General features: G+C 44.1%; 1 protein-coding gene across 6 annotated transcripts in view; it reads right to left on the bottom strand.

Annotated features, from left to right (window-relative positions):
* Window positions 1-20,860, bottom strand: part of CLPB (ClpB family mitochondrial disaggregase) — a 149,751-nt gene that overhangs the window by 106,228 nt on the left and 22,663 nt on the right. For 3 of the 6 annotated variants that reach the window (NM_001261302.1, XM_015115133.3, XM_077961304.1), the window contains 1 exon segment: window positions 12,105-12,191. The exons of 2 other annotated variants lie outside the window; for them this stretch is intronic. In NM_001261302.1, coding sequence (NP_001248231.1) covers window positions 12,105-12,191 — 87 coding nt within the window. 6 annotated transcript variants of the gene reach the window in all.

Genomic DNA, 20,860 nt, shown 5'->3' on the forward strand with positions numbered 1-20,860 from the left:
GTGTAGGACTTCATTAAAGCACCTTACCCTATGACCAAGCACTTCTGCTCCTGACTATATAATTCCCAGAAAAATTCTTATGCAGGTCCATAAAGGGCAACACAAGAAATGGTTCATCCCAGCATTCTGTGGCAGTGGGGAGTTGTGGGCCATCAAGTGCCACCACTCGGGGGATGGATAAGGTAAATGTGGTAGTCACACACTATGAAACACGATGCAGCAGTTAGAAGCAACAGGCTGGATATACATACAGCAACATAGAAGGATGATTTTTTTCAAAAAGGGTTGAAGTCCTATCTCTTTTATTTATATATTAATTGAACCTGACCATTTGTTTCAGAAGTTAATCCCTTTCAGGGAGTCTCTCAATTATAGAAGTCCTAATTCCTATATGATCCAGTAATCTTTGGGGCTGAAACATTAAAGACCCAGTGAAAACAATGAACTCCCTGAAGTACACCAAGGGCCATCAAAGATGCCACCTCCTGTCCCCTCCTTCAGTTGGTTGGTGTTCATTCACCTTCAGGGCTCCTTGGTGATGCCATCACCAACTCAACTGAATCTTCTCTGATTCCCAATCTGAGTCCATGCTCTTTCTCTGTGTCTGCACAGCACCCAGTTCTCAACCCCATGGTAGGTGACCCTCATATTGTATCATGATGGCCTGCTTACTTTTATTTGCCTTTCCCACTAGCTATGGGGGTAAGGGCCATGTCTCAACTTTATTTCCCAGCTCCCTGCCCAGTGCCTGGATCATAGATGTTTTCTGAATGAGTGCATGAATAAATAAATGAAAGACGAATAAATGAAATCACTATTTTATTTGATGGAACATGGGAGAGAAAGATGGACAGCAGCTGTCTCTGCCCTGCTCAGCCTTCTCCCACATGAAGGTCCCAACTAGGCTGCAGGTGGTTTAGCTGTGGAAAACCTCTATCTTCCTCTTCTGAGTAGTAGCTCCTTCTTGGGCTACAGAAAGTTCCCAGACAAAGCTGAGGAAATGAACAGGAGGGTGGTCCCTAAGCGGCAGTTCCTGAGATTCATGGAACTCCCTTTGGAGCCACAGCGAAATTAATTTGCTGATCAGGCTGTAATTAGATTAAAAGTGGGAGCACATGTAGGAAGGTTGGCTCACACTGACCGTGATGGGCTCTTGCTTTCAGGGTGGTGGGGAGTCACAATAAATAGGAGGGCAGTTACTTCGATCGATGTTTAGGCTTTCTGCTTTCAGTGGCCAGAGGGGGTTGGGGTGCTCACATTGTTTAGGCAAGAGCGAGAAAACCTGTGGTGTGAGCTCAGGCTTGTGTTGGGCCAGGCGCGTGTCAAAGACGGCTGGCGAGCAGCTGGAGTTGGTGAAGCAAGAAGGGCAGTGATCTCAGCTCCAGGTCATCCCTACACAATGTTGAGCTTCAGAAGAAGCTCTCCTAACTCCTCCTCCTCCCCACCCCCCACATCTGAAGCATAGGATCACTGTGATGAGTGTCACGGGTCCCAAGGAGAAGACAAAGAGTGACCTCTTCTCAACCCAGTGCACACCTCGATGAGGGGAGGAAGTGAAGAGGTCACAGTTCAGGAGGTCTGCTGGAAAGTCAAATGAGTTGTGGCTCATTCAGTAACCTGGTCTCTGGCTGGTCAGGAAAGCCGGGTGGCCCAACCAAAGGCACTAGCATTTGTTAAATCTACAAGTCCTGTGGCATGGGACATGAGCGAGAGTAAAGAGGGCAGGGAGAACAGTTTTCTTTTTAAAGCCAGATTCCCAAGGAAATGAATTAAAGATTGGGTAGGAAATAAGGTACCTGTATAGAAAATGTGCTCCAGTTTCCTCATATGAGGATAATTTTTATTTATTTACCTCAAAAGGCAAAGATCAATAATTATAACAAAGCAGCCACAGTGTGTTAGACACCTTATATTCACTATTTCAGATCCTTATAACAACTTGCGATGAGGTACCAGTCCTATTTTATAAATAAGTAAACTAAGGCTCAGCAAGATAATATGTTACCCAAGTGTACACATTAAATAAGCACAGGAACCAAGATTCGAATCCAGGTCTGTCTGAGTCTAAACTTGGTGTACATTCCCCTAAACCACACTGGCTCTCACCCAGCCGACCATCCATTGGTCTGTCTTATTATCCCATAGTTACTAAGCCCTTACTGCATAGTACCAGGAACAGTGATATTTTCAGATGGCAGTTAAAGCAAAGCAGGTCATACCAGCTAGCTGGGATAAGAAGGAGTCTGTTTGAGATGGACAAGGGTAAAATCAGTGGTGAACCCAGACAGAGGTGATGTAATTAGGGGCAAGGCTCAAGGAAGGCATGGCACGTTAAGCAGATGGCCAGGGAATCAAGATCACCCACAACAGGGTTTCCAAGATAATCCCAATTTTACATCCTCAGCCTAGTTCTAAATACACTTCCATGTCTTTCAATTTGTGGTTCATAATACATGCTCACCAAACCTAAGGCCAGTGTGGTCAGGCCCTAGATATTAGGACTTATTATAGTATGGACCCAGACTAGGCTCTCTCTAGGCAAATGATCCGGAACAGTATGATCAGGCTGGCATATCTCTTAGACTCGGGTGAAAGTAACAATAAAAAGAAAAACAATATTAATAGCAGCAGATACCTACTTATGCACTACACTAAATAGTTTTACGTGCACTTTAATCTTTGCAACCACCTTATGCCGAGGTAGGTGCCACTGTTATTCCCATCTTGCAGATGGGGAAGCTAAGAACTTTAAGAGGCAGAGTGAGGTCTTCAACTCAGGCAGTTTCACTCCAGAGCCCCTATTCTTCACTACCATAGTATACATAAGTAGACCGGATGCTCCCAAAAGCAGGGACTGTGCCTTGACTATTTCCGTCTCCTCACACATAGAGCCTATACAGGGCAGTCAATATTTGTTGAATCAATTCACTTCTGGGGCCTGATGTTGCACAGCAGACAACATAATGGGTTTTTAGTCAGCTTCTAGGCTTTACTTTTAGTATTGCTAAGTTTTGCACGCTGGGTTTTACAGTTGGTTTTTATTTTAATTGTTGACCCATATACTTATCCCTGTTAGTTTTTATCAACACAGATTTAACCACTGCTCTAGCCCACTGAGGTTTTATTTAATGTCCCCTATTTTTTCACCCAATATATTAGTACCTCCTCAAGCTTCCTTTACTCTGTTGGAATTTATCAATGACCTCAATGAAATCAGTGATATAAAATACTGAACAGGACAAGGCCCCATGGCTCACCACTCAAGCCTGCTCTCTAGTCTGATGTCCATTCATACATAAACAATGAACCAGATCATTTACATTTATTAGTCTGACTATACTATTTTTTACATCATAATTTTACTCATATAGATGTCATTAGAGATATCCAAATATCTTACTAAAAGCCAGAAATCGTATCTACTGCCAACCCCTGGCCCACCAGCCTGGCAGCTCTGTTAAAATCAGCAGCTTATGGTACAGTTGTTTTTAAAGAAGTCTCTCGAAGAAGAGGTACAGGACTAGACCATCTCACAGTTCCTAGAGATGGAGCACCCTCCCCTAAGCAGCTGAACTGAATGAACACTGGATGCTCTCCTATCCCCAACTGCCACTCTCCATGAAGACAGCACTGAACACAGAACCCCAGGACAGAATAGAGCATTGGGCCCAGGAAGTGTACCCTGAGACTGTCAGGTTAGGCAAATGAGCTGGCACTGATTTCCAGGGAGCAGTGTCTTGAGAAGCCTGGGGTTAAGGCATGTGTCTGCCAAACTACGGGTGCATGCTGGAATTGGAATATCATTACCACAAAACAGGATTATCTTGAGCAACGATTCCAAATGGGATTAGAAATGACTCTTTGTTACTCAGAGATAATCGGTCATAGCAGTAGGGGTGGGAGAAACGTCAAGCCCAGCACACTTTTCTGGGGGCACGGTGCTGGCATTCTGGGCACTTGGCCAGCACCCTCACCCACCCTTCCTTGCTGGGGAATACTGGTTACTGTCCTGCACTGGGCTGGTGGCCATAACAAAAGCCAGCCTATATCAAGGTACCCTGCTCAGGCGTCCCATGTTCTAGGGTTCCCTGCCAGTTGCTCCTACTAGCATATCTCTACTTTCCAACTTTGTGAGCCTATGCTCACAATGGTCCTTCTGGAAATGCTCTCCCCCTACTCCCTATGTTACCAATCAAATCCTGTCCATCTTTCAAGGACTGACTCCTCTGAAAGGGCCTCTTTTTCATGATGCTGCCTCTACACAGCATCATCTCCTTCACAGCACTCTACGTTTTCTTCTCCGTGGCACTAACACATTCTGCCTCATTCTCCAAAGTGGGACTTTTATCCCTTTTCTGACTGTCAGCTTTTTGAGAACAAGGAGAGTGGCTTGTCTGTTTTTACATTTCTCAAAATCCATCTAATACATCATGGAGCATCAAGAAACCCTGATAGAGCCGACTTGACTCCTGGTCCCAGCATCCTTCGGTCCATCCCATGGCCTTGCTCCCTGCCCCTTCCCTCCATAGGCAGTGTAGTTCAGTGGAAAGAGCAAGGGTTTGGGGTTCAGAAAGACCCAGCTTCAAATCCTGGCTCCTTCTTTTACTAACTGGACAACCTTGGGCAACTCTGAGCTTCATTTTCCCTATCTGTAAAATAGGAATAATAATTCCTCCCTTTCAAGATTGCCCTGAGGATTAGACCCAACATGGGAAGTGCTTGACATGGGCTTGGCACACAGAAAGCACCCAATCAGCTATTGCCATCATCATTACTACAGTCAGGAGATCACACAGCACAAAGCCCAGCCTCCTTGGGCAGAAGGAAGCCCTACTCTACAGCATGAAGCCAGACCAAGAGTAGGTTAGAAGATGGAAAAGGCTCTATGCCCCTAAGGACCAACTTTCACGTGCTTGGTTAGGCTCCCTAAGGACCTACTTTCAAGCACAGGTACACTGGTACTCTACCTGCCCCACCTACAGCTAGCCAGCAAGGAAGGACAGCCTCCCAGGGAGGCTGCCAGTGGTCTAGCTGCAAGAGCAGCACCTGCTCTTCACTCTAAGAACACCCATGGAGCTGTTGGGGTCCACAAAGGAAGGCCTTTAAAACCTCTTCTGTAGGACAGCAATCTGGCTTAGCCTATTGTTTTTTTAAAGACAGGGTTTAATGCACCTTCTCCCCTTAGTAAGGCAGAGGGAAAATAAGCAAATGCTAAAAATAAATGACTGCTGTGAGAGGGAATTGAATGGTCTTCAGCCAAGGATGGCAGCCCTTTAAAATTAACAAAGCCCAGGTACCACATCCAGGAAGGCCTTGGCAAATGCGTGTTATCCACTCATTAGCTCAGTTCCTCAGGGACCCTGGCCAAGCAGGGAAGGCAGTGCCGGGAACCAGTCCTTCCGACAATGATGAAATGCACTCGGGGAGAAAAGGCAGAAGGAGGGAGGGAGACTCTTGCGGGGAATTTCAAACAGTTCTGCTGTGCTTCATGCTCTGCCTTGCAGTTCTCACCTTCTCTGAGGGAGGGGCTTGCAAAAGCCACCACCAAGCCCAAGCAGGATCAAATCAAAATCTCCCCACACCAGCCTCCCTTTTCAGGATCTTTGGTTCCTGAAGCACCACAATGGCCTCACTATATAGGTGGTCTCCCTGCATGCCAGTCCAGAGATAAGGAACCCAAGAATGGTGGGGGAGAGGCAAGCTCCCAGTCTGTACCCTCAACTTTCTCCTTGCTGGAATGAAGAATCATATACTTTATGAACTTATACAAGTCCACTGTATACTACTCATAAAGTGAATTTATCACTATTCATCAGTAATTACACTTCATTACATCACTGATAGTAGGAACTGACAAATCTTCATTCCCTACTAAAAATCAGAATGCATATCACCCTAATGTGAGATATCATCAACAATAAGAATTCACAACATTCCAGGTGACCATTAACAATATGAATTAATTTTGATACTACTAACATAAATTCTCAGTATGCCACTGGTCACAATTAATAATGAAAATTAAGAGATAGATGACAGCTTTTTAAAGTTTTTAAAGTCAGTTTACTGAAGTAGCATTTACACATCATAAAATTCATCCTTTTCAAGATATATAATTTAATGAATTTTGATAATTATATACACTCATGTAACCTACACGATAATCAAGATACAGAATACTTCTCCATCATCCCCCAAAGTTCCTATATATTCTCCACCCATTCCCAAACACTGGCAACCACCAATCTGATTTCTGTCCCTAAAGTTCTGTCTTCTCCAGAATGTCATATACAAGGAATTACAGAGTAGGTGGTTTTTTGTGTTGGTTTTAGCTTAGCATGGTGCTTTTGTTGTTGTTGTTGTTATTGTTTGTTTGGCTGTTTTCACTGTATGGATGTACCACAATTTGTCCATTCACCAGTTGATGGACATTTGCGTTATTTCTAGTTTTTGGTGGTCATGAATAAAGCTGCTATAAATATTTACATACAGGTATTTCTGCAGATGTATGTTTTTATTTCTCTTAGACAAATACCTAGGAGTTGCTATTGTTGTGTGGTATGGTAAATGTATACTTTACCGTTATAAGAAACTGCCAAAGTGTTTTCCAATGTGGCTATACCATTATGCATTCCTATCAGTGATTTATCAATATTGTGCTGTACCCTTGTCAGCCCTTGGTATTGTCAGTTTTCCTAAATTTTAGCTACCGTAGTAGGTATGTAGTGGTATCTCATTGTGACTTGAGTTTGCACTGAGTATGTTTTCATGTGCTTATTTGCCACCCATCTCTTTTTTGATGAAGCATCTGCTCAAATCTTTTGCCCATTTAAAAAAATTTGATTTTTTAAAATTATTGATTTGTAAGACTTCTTTATATGTTCTGGGTACTACTGCTTTATAAGATATAAGTTTTGACATCTTTTTTTATGAATTAGAAATTATAAGAATCTAAGTCATACAATTTTTCTTCCAAACCACTATCCTCTGCACATATACTGTAATTAAGGGACTAGGAACAACTTAAACTTCCAATTTACAAACATCTTAGTGCTGCTGGAACAGAGGGCCAAGGAGTACTTAAAACCTGCTAAAACTCATGAGACTATTTTTATCTCCATTGCAAGCACCTAACAACACTAGAGCTTTAAGGAAAGCTATATCTGGAGAAATGACTGTCCTATGAACAGCTTTTGGCCCCCCAGGCTCTGTACCTCCCAAAGCCCTGTTCTGGTCCGCCAGACTTCTGGAATGGTCAACAGTCGTCACACTTCATTGCTGATCATTGTTCACTGGGAAAGGTAGGAGGCTCCCAATCCATCCCTCAGTAGAAGAGCAAATAGCAGGGCCTGTGGCTGCTTGGACATCAAAGTTGAGCAAACAGGCCTGGCAGGCCCTGCCTCTCCGCCTACACATCCTGCAAATGCCATCTGAAGGAGCTTCCCCAAGGGGGTCATGACTTTCAGCTTGTCATAGCACACATCAAAGTTTGCACCACACACGAACTGGGTGCATGGGTTCGAATCAAGTCGCCCGAGAGCGGATACTCAGCCATTGTGTCCAGTTTTAATCCTGTGTTTTCCCAAGTAATTAAGCCTTCTTGCTTATGAACTTGTGACTAAGTAAAGCATCACCGAGAGGTTGTAACATCAAAGTGCCTTCCACCGTCTGTCCATGTTTGGTAAAATTGGATTTCTTTCCCTTCGTAAAGAAAAACTAATTGAATTTAGCTGAAGGCTGTGTATATTTGCACAAGCCGGTGAAGGCTATGCTAAGTCACAGTGATCATTCTGGGACTCTGTGGCTTAGCCTTTAGCTGGACTGGGTCAGAGTGCAATATAGAATGAGACACCCAGACTCAGGCTAAACAAGTGCCTTGTGGCATGAGGCTTATAGAGGGCTCACTGTGGAGAAGGGGGCCAGACCCCCAATGACTGTTCCTTGAGTCAATACTATACCCAAGCTGTTACTAGGGCTGGCAAAACGATTGTCCTAGTAGAATGTTGGTAAAGCTTTGGCAGCACGGCTACTGAAGACAATGGCCATCACATTACTCAAGTCCTTGATGTCAGCAGTCCAAGTAAGCTTCTTAAGGCAAAAGCTGTGACTGCTTATTCTCTGAATTCCTGATAGCCTAGCACATTAGCACCTGACACCACAGAGTTTTTAAATATGTTTGCTGGATATACATAATGATAATATATATATTATAAATATAATAATATAAAAAAATGTATATATAATATACAAAGATAGAACTCTCTGTATCCCTTTTTTGCCCTATCAGGAAACTTCAACCTAAAGTAATACTCAATTTCCCTAATTACTTAATTTACAATAAATACAGCATGGTCCCATTCATGTTAAATTTGTACATAAACATATATATAACAATTTCTAGATGGAGGAAATGCAGGTGACTACTATTTTCTATATGATTTTTACAAAAACAATAAATCTATTTTCAGAAAAGAGAATCTCTGGCTCAATCTTTATACAATTATCTTTTCTTTAACCAATATGATTTCTGATCTTGATCCAGTTTTCCCTCTCCTGTGTATATTTATATTTGTATTTTAATTTAAGTCACTTCAAACTCTTTTTGGAAATAAAAGGAGAAAATAAATTATAAATTAAACTATTGTACATATTTTTAAAATGTAGTTATATAGCACTGTTATTTCCTATTCAAACCTAAATAAAAAGAACATACAGATCTAGAAATTCATAAGACGTTACGCTCCTTAAGGATAGAGACTATTGTATTCTATATCCCTAAAGACTTAACATATTATTAAGCAGCATTAGCGTGAAATGATTGGGCTACTCTGAGGATCTCTCTCTTGAGCTTGTGGCTGCCTGCATCCTAAAGGAGGTGAAGGTTCTCTGTTTTCAGCCTTGAATCAAGGGTGCTCCCCCTCTATCTTCCCTTCATCAAAATCTAATTCAAAGGTGGTAGCATTTCAGGCCCGACCAATATGATTCTGGAAGGATTTGGTGATTGATTATATGAAAACCAGTACAGTTCTACTAAGGAAAAACTTATTGGCAGATTGTGCTGGTCTGGATATGATAATCCTTCAAGACTACTCATAGCACACCTTAACAATGAGGCCTACTAACCCCGACCAATGTACTCCTGGTATTCCCTTTTTAACAAGTTCTACTTTTCCTTTTTCCCATGGCCCTTCTTATCTTCTAATATATTATATAGTTTACATATCCATTATACTCATTGTTTATTGTCTATCCACGCCTTTCTCTACCAAAGGACCACAACTAATACAGAAAGCAGCTCTATGTGGGCAGGGATCTCTGTTTTTCATCAATGTTATTTCAAGTACATAGAACAGTACGTGGCAAACAGTAGGGGCCAAAAAAAATTCTGTGATAAGAACACATGAATCCAAGCCAAGAGTGTGCCATTTTCAGTAAAAATCTGTCCTCCCTAGATAGTGGAAGGAAGAGAAGGTCACAAAATGGATACTTAATTAGTCCCACGAACCAAAGCAAGTAAATACAAGCCAACACTCTCACTTTTCTCAACAAGCATCACTGATTGCTAACAGCTCTGGATAAAGACAGAGCAATCAGTTAAGCCAACAACTCATTAGATTCAAAGAGATGTGTCCCCAAAAGCACATCTACTAGCCAACTGATCACTAATTGACAGTATTCTTAAGCATTGTGCTGTTTCCTATTCAGTCTCCACCTTGAAAATACTACACACAGAAGGGAACACACCTCTCCATCTCTCCTTCTTTAGCACCACTGGCTGTTTCTTGCAGAGGGAAACACCTACAAGCTGGGGGAAAAGACTGGTGCATGTGGTGAACTACCAGTGGCATAGAATAACACGTGTGTTTGTGTACAGAGATCTAATGGGGGCATCAGGGACTAACAACCCACCATTTATAATCTGTAGCACATACATTACCTTATTTGATTCTCAAAAGAATATGGTGAGAATCTACTATGCTGCCACATTGAGTCCCCTCACACCCTTTGCTTTGATAGTATCCCATACACACTGCTCTGAAATCACTGATCATACTATACTATGTCTCTTTACTTGCATTTGTTTTCCCCATTAGACTGCAAACTCCCCAAGGTCTCAGATTCTGCAAACACTAGCACAGGGCCTGGCTAAAGGCAGATATTTACTTAATATTCATAGAAATAATTAATTTCTGATGAAGAAACAGGCTATCCATGGAGCTCTGAAATTCAATTAAGGCTTGGAACCAGGACTGGACTCTAGGTCTCAACTACGAAGACTATTTATATCAATTTTGCTTTTAAAGAATAGATGCGCCAGGCACGGTGGCTCACACCTGTAATCCCAGCACTTTGGGAGGCCAAGGCAGGCAGATCACAAGGTCGGGAGATCGAGACCACCCTGGCCAACATGGTGAAACCCCATCTCTACTAAAAATACAAAAAAATCAACTGGGCGTGGTGGAGTGCGCCTGTAGTCCCAGCTACTCGGGATGCTGAGGCAGCAGAATTGCTTGAACCCAGGAGGCGGAGCTTGCAGGGATCCGAGGTCAGGCCACTGCACTCCAGCCTGGCAACAGAGTGAGACTCCATCTCAAAAAAAAAAAGAAAAAAGAATAGGTGCTTGGAGCTAAAGAGAGCAAATCAGGAAACTGAGTGACTGAGAACAAGTCCACAACAAAGGAGCAGAGAAGAGAGACCCATCTCATGTACAGCTAACTCTCATTCAGGCTGAGGCAGTACTATCTCTATATCATAAAATCCCAGTTACATTTGTTCTTTCACACTTACAATCTTTTCACAGGTGGCCAGTACGCCTTAAACACCTACTTGCAGAAAGAATTGAAATTGGTACCTCCAACTATCAATTTTAATGGCTGTTACTAAAGCACCCAGTCTGCTTTCTTTGAAAATATCTCTTTTTGCTCTTATTTAATAAATTCTTTCGAACAATCATAGCTAGAGCAAACGTGTACTTCATTCCAGCACTTCCAGAATTATACAGACTCCAAGGCAGAAACCAGAACAGACTGAAATGTAAAGGCAGCATCAGCACTAGGCTGGTATCTGGCATCGGGAGGTAGCAGTGAGATAAAGTAAAAAACACAGACCATGGCTGGGTACGGTGGCTCACGCCTGTAATCCCAATACTTTAGTAGGCTGAGGGTGCAGGAGCACTTTAAGGCCAGGAGTTCAAGACCAACCTGGGTAGCACAGTGAGACCCCTATCTTTAAAAAAAAAAAAAATTAGCCCAGTGTGATGGTGCATAACTGTAGTTCCAGCTACTCAGGAGGGTGAGGTGGGTGGGTCACTTGAACCCAGGAGGCCGGGGCTGCAGCGAACCATTGATCATGCCACCGCACTCCAGCCTGGGTGACCAAGCAAGACTGTACTTCAAAAAAACCCCAAAACCCAAAACCCAAAAACATGGATCTTACAGGCAGCCAAACCAGGTTGTAAATCTTGTCCATGTGGCACAAATAAATCACTTTATGTCTTTGGGTTTCAGTTTTCTGAGCTACAAAATGAGCATTACATATTTTGTGGAGTGATTGTGAGAATTAGATAACTCACTACACAAAGTAAACTATTACAATCTTCATACAATAGCTACAACCCTGATAGGATCGGGGAGGGGACAGGAAAATAGCACAGCCTCCAAAGGGAGGGAAAGAAGTCCCCCATCTTCCTAGTTTCCATCAGAACCTCCAAAGAAAAAGCCCCTGGAGGAGCACTCACTGGGGACAGTAACTGCAGACTTCTCAAGATCAACAGACGGTGGTTAACAGAACATGACAATAACTTGCACCTATACACACAACCACTTACAACAGGCTTCCAAACATTTGGTTGCTACAATAATGCAAATGACTTGCCTAAGGTCACAAAGCCAATGACTGAGGGAGCTGGGATTCAAGGCTACATCTTTCCTGTCCACAGCTACTATACAGTCCAATGCACCAGGTGAAGTCCAGTACCTCCATCTGAATCCATCTCCCTGCCTCTGGAGAAGACAGCAGGGAGGCACACCAGGTGGGAGAGTGCTAAGGAGCAAGGTCTGCAGAGATCTGCCTAAAGGAGCCCTGTGTGGAAGGAGGTCTCTCACCTGTTGTTTCGGTTGATGGCTGCCACCATGAGTGCTGTCCAGCCAAGTCTGTGCTTTGCATTGACATCTGCACCTTCTGACAACAGCCTAAAACAAGACAGAGGAATATTTTCAGTGTATGGTTTATCATGGATGTAAAAGTAGAAAAAACCATAGAAAAAATGGCACAGTCAACAAAGAGAGGCTGTATGAATTGGGAAATAGAGGCCTTTGAGGACTACATTCCCAATCTCAGCTCCTCTGGCCATTCTGCCCCATCAAGGCTTCCCCTACCTTTCTCCTTCCCTTAAGTCAGTCTGTCCCCCTTATTATCTTCCAAACCCTTTGAGAAAAGAATGGTCCCTCCCTATCTTAATACTCTGACACTCTCACTCCCTTGGTCCAGAATGCTCTCTCCCTGCCCCTTTGCCTATTTGAATTCTCCCCTCATGCTATTTAATACAATCCTTATGGCTTGTGGACTCCTGAGAAGGAAGCCTTCCTTGACTCATCCAGTGCACAGCTCTTCCTTAATTTCCCAATGCTAGGAACAGAATGCCTAATGACATGTCTTATCTAGGTAGTTTTCAGTTCACAAAATGATCACATTCCTCAAGTTTATCTGTATTGTGGTTGTTTGGAAATTGAAAATCCTTCAACCCAAGGAAAGATGGAAACAATAGATTAGGTTCCTAGGAGAGTCCACACAGACCCTACCGGAATCTATATGCCAGTGCCTAACACATTCTAGAAACTCAATAATTGTTAAATAAATTAACAAACACAGAATTTAAAGTATCCCACTAAAAGTCTGAATTTTGGCTCCTAGGAACAGGGGGACCAACAATGTAGGGGTGGTTAAATAGAATGAACTGAGCACCTTCTACAAGCAGGAACTACCCCAGGTACTTTACATTCATGATTCCAGGTACTCTTGACACCACCTAAGGTGCTAAGAGTAATTGCCTCTTTTCAGGGATAAGGTAACAGGCTCACTTAGGTGAAAGGAAATGACTTGTTTCAGGTCGCACAGCTAGTTAATGGGCAGTGCAGTGACCGGTTGGCAGTGACTCTAAAGCCAGGCTCCTCCTCACCTCACCACCCTTCCTCCAGACAGAACCTGGCTCTAGATAACATGAAAGACAAACACTACACTGATTTCAGTGAATCGGTATGACATGCACTTGGTCCTGTGCTAGATTCTGGATAAGGATGAGGAGAAGACACGGCTCAAGACAGTATATCAAAGAACACAGTGCCAAGAAAAGGAGGAAGGGGTTTGGGAAGCTAGGAGGCTGTTTTTCAGTGGGTTCTAGCCAAAGGACGGAGAGTCCAAAGGCTTGGGTTTGAGTCCTAGCACCATTCTTGTGCCACGATCTATAGTAAATGTCCCTACAGACCAGGTCAAATAAAATCTCTGTGTTGCTGATGTTAGCAGGTAACTAAGGCTTGAGAGGATGATGAGAAACATCATGTACTAAGGCTTCTCTCAAATACTTTCAAAGGTACTGTCAAAGCCCAAGGGGGAGACAGACCACAGAACTGCACATCTCATGAGTGCTATGAATGGGACTTTGCGTTGCAGGTGCACAACAAGGAAATTTAACCCAGTCTCAGTGGCCAAAAAGGCCTCTCTGGGGAGGTGCTGATAAAGGGGAACTGGCCAAAAAAAAGGGGGTGAGGGAGGGGAAGGAGTATTCCAGGTACAGGCGGTCCTCCTCACCCAGAGCAGACATGGGGTACATGAGACCCCCTAAGATGTTTGGTATGACTGGGGCACAACATGTGAGGGGAGAGTATTAAGAGAGGTTAGGAAACCTTCCTTTCTTACCTCTAGTTTGGAGGATTTATTCTGGTGAAGGTCTCTTACTATATATAATGTTAAACTTCTTTTATGCAGAAACAATTTTCTATGTTAAAGAATGTTAAAGAAGCTAAGAATCCTGTCTAATTTACAAAACCTCTTCTCCTCGTTTAGCAGGTCATGTGATAGGGTAGAGAGCGCATGGTTCTGACCCTATGATCCTGATGGGATGGCCTCGCTTCTCTGACCCTCAGTCCAAAAGGCTAGAAAATCAGGATAGGCTGAAGAAAATCAGAGGCTTCTGAGGCAACGAACTTGAATTGTGTCTTGAAGAAGGGGAAGAGTTTAGAGAAGTGGAAGGAAGTGCACGTCAATCAAGGCAAGAAACAGGATATAACTGCAAAGCCGGAAAGGAACATTCAGAGACCATCGGGCAGCTCCATCTGGGTGGAAGTTCACAGCAAAGAAACAGACAGCTGCTGAGGTATGCAGAGCCAACACAAGGCCTCAAATGTCAGACTAGGAGGCCAAGGCAGTGGGCATAAACCTTTTTGAGCTAGGGGCTCTTTTGTGACTACAACTGAATTTCTTCCAGAAAAGTGCATAGGAGCACACACACTCAAAAAAATTTTTTTTACATATAATGATCAGGTGTTCACAGCCCCCATGAAATCAGTAATGGAGACTAGAATAAAAGCTCAGTCTAAAGGTTTGACAGATTCCTGGCATGCGTGCTACTGTCCTGCACTGCCACATCTAAGAGGGATATCACAAATCTCTCCCAGTAGCTCTTGCTGTGGAGCCTTTGAAAGAGCCTCAGAACCCTCTTCAAGGACAGGCACCATGGCTCACGCCTGTAATCCCAGCACTTTAGGAGGCCGAAGTGGGTGGATCACAAGGTCAAGAGATCAAGACCATCCTGGCTAACATGGTGAAACCCAATCTCTACTAAAAATACAAAAAATTAGCTGGGCTAACTTCATTAAAATTTAACATAGAAAATTCATTAGAATTCAATAGAAAATTGTGGAAGCAGCACTGCTCTAGAGGTAGGGCTGAAGAAAGAAGATTGAAATGCCTCCTCCTACTATCCCTCAAGGGCTGAGTGCAGTCTAATAAAAAGAAGCGGACGAATACAGGGTGTTGGAGTAAGTCAGACCTTGATTTGAATTCTGATCCAGCTAGATAACTCTAAGCAAATCAACTCTAATTTTCAGTCTTCTGACCTTTGGGATAATAATCTCTAATTTACAAGATCCCAGCCTTGGGCATATAGCAGGTATTCAATACAGATCCTACTATCCTATCTCACTTCCATCATTTTGATGGAACAAAGTGTTGCACTCTCAAGCTGGTAGTGGCAGGTTGGCCAATATCCAGGGATTCTAAGATGTGATCACACAGGATGACCTGGATAATTCAGCGAGGCTGGCTCCAGGCACTTTGTTCATTCATTCAGCAATGAATCTCGGGATTCACTGAATCTCGGGAGAGTGAGGAGACCTGGGTTCTAGCTCTAGCTCTCCCACCTACTATTCTAATGCCCTAAAGGAAGGAACATCATCTGGCTAAGCATCAGTCTCTTCATAGGTCCACTGAGGATCACATTCCTCCCAGAGTCACAGGAGTTTTAGGAGGCGGCACTGAAACATGAAGGAAAGGACTCTACAAACCTGAGCGGCCATTCAGAGGAGGAAATCTTGATGTTCTTCAGTGAGACTCCAGTTTTTCAGCCCTGCCCAGCTTCTTGACTGAGCATCGTTCTTTGCAGTCTCTTGGGGCTGAGGTGTAATGGAAAAAAAGCAATAATCCTGGAGTCCAAAGGCTGGAGTTCAGATTCTAGCTCTGTCATTTATTAGCTATGAAATGGAAGATATTAATCTCTCTTGTGCAAGGTGGTTTTAAGGATTAAAACAGAACTTCGTAAGGAGTGGTGGCACCTGGTAGATCAAGAAAGGACCGGGCTGGGTGTAGCAGCTCACACCTGTAATCCCAACACTTTGGGAGGCCAAGGTGGGTGGATCACGAGGTCAGGAGATCGAGACCATCCTGGCTAGCATGATGAAACCCCATCTCTACAAAAAATACAAAAAATTAGCTGGGCATGGTGGCGCACACCTGTAATCCCAGCTACTCGGGAGGCTGAGGCAGGAGAATCACTTGAACCCAGGAGGTGGAGGTTGCAGTAAGCTGAGATCGTGCCACTGCACTCCAGCCTGGGTGACAGGGCAAGACTCCGCCTAAAAAAAAAAAAAAAAAAAAAAAGGACCACAAGAGAACCCAACCACAAGTAACTCTGAAAGAGCGGGGTAGGTGCCTCCCCTGCCTCCCCTCTGTGCAGAGCAGCTCAAAAAGTTGGGATTTCACAAACCAGGTGTCCTGCATTTCACTGTGTTGCTTTGCAAGTGAATGCCCAGTGGGCAGTCATTTCAAAGTCCTGGGCCAGCTAGGGGGCGGGCTGCCCACTGACAGCGGCTGAAAGGGCCTTTGAGGCCTGAGAAAGCCACCCTTGCTCTCCCCTGTGATTTTCACCAATGGGCAAAATGTGGCAAGTGAATTAATCTCTTTTAAAAAGAGCAATGCTTGTGACAGAATACAGTATCTCCGAAAAGGTTAGGATTCCATCATCCCTGAGATGATGAGTAGAATGCTTAACGCAGGCTGCCACTCAGGCCAGAGCAGCCTGTGTCCAGGGGCTAGGGAGGCAGGGTGGGCATGGTGGGCCTTTCTGGGCTCACTCCAGACTTGTGGAAGGCCCTTCCCTAATGAACTACGTCTCCTTCTTGGCAGGGTAGCAGTAGGTGACCCCTATCTGGGGACTGCCCAGGGTAGTAGACACAAGAGTAGACCACATTAGAAGTCCAGGGTGGAAGTCAGGCATGGTGGCTCACACCTGTAATCCCAGCACTTTGAGAGGCCGAGAAGGATGGATCACCTGAGGTCAGGAGTTCAAGACCAGGCCAGCCAACAAGGCGAAATCCCATCTCACTAAAAATACAAAAATTAGTCGGGCGTGGTGGCAGGCACCTGTAATCCCAGCTACTCAGGTGGCTGACATATGAGAATCACTTGAACTCGGGAGGCAGAGGTTGCAGAGAGCTGAGAGCACGCCACTGCACTCCAGCCTGGGCAACAGAGAGAGGCTCCATCTCAAAAAAAAAAAAAAAAAAAAAAAAAAAAAAGGTCCAGAGTTGAATCCAAGCTCTTGCATAACTCTCAGGCAGTAGAGGGGGTCAGAAAAATCAGCAGCAAAGATCTCATTTCAAATCCAGGCTCTGGCAGGTGGATCACCTGAGGTCAGGAGTTTGAGACCAGCCTGGTCAACATGGTGAAACCCCGTCTCTATTAAAAATATAAAAAATTAGCCTGGCATGGTGGCCGGTACCTGTAATCCAAGCTACTCAGGAGGCTGAAGCAGGAGAATCGCTTGAGCCTGGGAGGCGGAGGTTGCAGTAAGCCGAGATCACGCCACTGTACTCCAGCCTGGGCAACAAGAGCGAAATTCCAGCTCAACAACAACAACAACAACAACAACAAAAAACCACACAAAAAAATTCAGGCTCTGTTACTTACTAGGTGAGGAGTGGTGGATGAATGAGTGACTTAGCCTCTCTGAATCTCAACTGCTTCCTTCATTTACATGATAGCTCCTGCTCTCTAAGCCTGTTTCTGCATCTGTTAAAAAAAATGGAGAGCACCTCACGAACCCTACTATAAATGTCACATAGGGGTGCTATGAAGAGACAGTGAAACAAAATATGTAAAAATACTTGGGATGCAATAAAGCACTGTGGAAAATAGCATAAGAAGAGCTTATGCTATTCTTATCACTTTCCAATTCGTGTTCACTTGATTTTAAAGAAATGACAGAGAACTAGGATGACACATGAAAAGGTATACACAGAAGTTGGAACATAATAAGTGCTCAAAATTACTGGAGGATAGATAAATGAACTGTCTAAAATTCCCAGGCAAGGGCAGCGGTAGGAGAGGGAAGGTTCCCTAGCCCAAGAGCTGAAGATTACCACAGGAGAAAGACAAATCGGTCAGGAAAAACGGCCTGCTCCCATCCACCAGTGATCATGGAGAGTCCAGCAGGCTAAAGACCAAAGAGGTAACAGCTATTATCACTGATTGGGGAAGAGGCGATGAAGCAGTCAAGCTTTCTCTTTCTGCTGTGAATGCCTCTGTATTGTTTGAAGTTGTGTTGTTTTTATAACAATGACCATACTATTACTCTTCTTTAAAATAAAACTTTATTAGGAAAAAAAAATCCTATACTTTCTTTTGAGAAGCCTTCCCTCAGATGGCCTTGTTGCCACCACAATCCCCTGTGCTAGCCTGTATCAATGTAGTTATCATACTATCCACAGGTCTAACTTCCCCAGTAGGCAGCATGTCCTTCTAGAAACAAGAACTTGTCTTCATCTCTCTGTCCAGGTGCCTGCCATAGCAGTTGGCACACCACAAAGCTCAGGGTCTGAATGAATGAATGTCTTACAGCACTTACCTACATTAACTTCTCTCCAATACTTCTGTCTGGTGCTGGAAGTTACCTGTTTTATAACTGTACGCTTGTCCTTTTCAAAGAACTCAGGCTTCTATGTATATGTAGGAGAGTGTGGGTACAGCTTCTCAGTCTCAGGGCTGAGGACATTTGTGGATATAGGCCTAGGGGCTAGAGGTCACAAATTCCAGTCATGGCTCTATCACTTGCTAGCTATGTGACCACAATAAATGTCTTTGTGGTCCTTCTCTTTTATCTGCAGTAAACGAAGGAAACTGAATGAAATTATTTCTGAAGTCCCTACCAGCTCTATAATGTTATGATTCTAAATATGTGCGGCATCAAAATGAAAATTGAGTAGTCTCCTAGCAGACACAGCACTCAGCAAAACTTCCAAAGAAAAGACAACTCCCCAGGCTCTGTTTGTAGGAGGGAGGAAAAGAGTCCCAGAAAGGGACACAGGGGCAGTTTTGAGTTATTCTGGCTAACTAGCTCTTCCACTCAGGGGAGGGAGGTACCACTTGATTTTTCTTCCTCTTTCTTTAGGACCAATCAATACAAAGCGGCCACTGAACTTCAATGATGCATTGTTCCAACTGATTTCCGGATCCTTCACATGAACCAGCCCTCAGCTGCAGCTGGGGACGGGCTGAAGGGTAGGGAGCCCTATCCCACCTGCATCAGAGGCCTGGAAGCACTGAGCCATGCAGACCCAATCATGATTGCTATCTGGGCAACAGGGCCCTGGCTGGAGCCTCACAGAAGGCCCTGTTTACAGTAATAACAGCACCAGGCCCTGCTGTCTGAGCAGAGGCAAGGTGCCTGGGGCCAGAATCCCCAGGCAGCCTCCATCTGTGCCTTATCTACCCTGCCAGCCAGGGCTGGGAGGGGCAGGGCAAGGGAGCAAAGGCTGCTCATAGACCCCCAGCCTGAGACAGCAGACTTCAGGCAGGGTCTTGGTGCTTCAACTCCATAGGCAAGGCCTCTCCAGCAACTTCTGCATTTGCTACTTGAACTGAGAACCCTTCTCCAAGACCTAGCTGGGGACCCTTCCGCAAAGAAGCTCTCCAGATGCTCTCACTCCCAGTGAGATGGCCCACGGAGCATTCTGTCTTGCCTGGAGAACCCCAAGGGAGTGAAGGCAGTGAGGGAGGGGAGAGGTTGGCAGGTATGCAGTACCTACCACAAATGCAAGTGTACTGTGGAATGTGTCTGCATGTTTCATAACTGGCTATTTCCTATCACAGAAAACTTTAAAATTTCTGAACTTAAAAGAATGATCTGCAGAGATTAATCAGTCCAAATCTTCCTTTTACACACACAGATAGGGAGGCCTAGAAAGCATCCCCTTTGGAAAAAACTGACCTATATATGAGCCTGCCTCTGTCTGTCTCTTCCAGCCTGTGTGACTGTGGGCAGACCCCACTACCGTCTCTGAACCTGTCATCTTACTCTATCAGCCTGCCAGCCCTATCTAACACGGGTGCTGAGATGACCAAAGGAGATAATGTTTGTGAGGGCACGTACATTTTCCAAATCTTAGTTGCTATTACGACAATTGTTCTGTTTGTTGAGGCCCACAGTGGAGGAGCTGAACCACAGCCTCAACGAATACCTGCTGGATCAACTGAATAAAGGGCAGCACTGGGTGATCATTCTTTGTCCCATCCTCTTTCAGAAACTTGGCACACATTAAAGTGCTTAGATTATTTTTTAACTTTTTATTTTGAAATAATTTCAAACTAATAGAACAGTTACAAAAATCACACACACACACACACACACACACACACCCCTTCAAACAGCCTTCATGCCAGGTGCGGTGGCTCAGGCCTGTAATCCCAGCACTTTGGGAGGCCAAGGCAGGCGGATCACCTGAGGTCGGGAGTTCGAGACCAGCCTGACCAACATGGAGAAACTCTGTCTCTACTAAAAAACACAAAATTAGCCGGGTGTGGTAGTGCATGCTTGTAATCCCAGCTACTCAGGAGGCTGAGGCAGGAGAATCGCTTGAACCTGGGAGGCGGAGGTTGCCGTGAGCCGAGATTGTGCCACTGCACTCGAGCCTGGGCAAAAAAAGCGAAACTCCATCTCAAAAAATAAATAAATAAACAGCCTTCACTCATATCCTGTTTACATTTGCTTCATTTGCTTTTCTATTCCTTTTCTGTTTTTTTGCTAGACCATGTGAGAATTTCAGATACTATGCCCCTTTACCCCCAAATACTTCATTGAGCATGTACCAGATGTATTGGTACATGCACCTGGTACCTAGTACCAGAGCATTCTCTTACAGAACCACTAATGAAGAGAAAATTCAGAACATTTAACATTGATATACTATTTTAATCTAATATACAGCCCATATTCAAATTTCTTCAATTATCCCAATATTCATTACAGCAATCTCCCCCTGTGATCCAGATGCAAGCCAGGATCAATATCAGGGCCAAACACTGCATATGT

This window comes from Macaca mulatta, chromosome 14, assembly GCF_049350105.2.
Source record: "Macaca mulatta isolate MMU2019108-1 chromosome 14, T2T-MMU8v2.0, whole genome shotgun sequence".
Lineage (NCBI taxonomy): Eukaryota > Metazoa > Chordata > Mammalia > Primates > Cercopithecidae > Macaca > Macaca mulatta.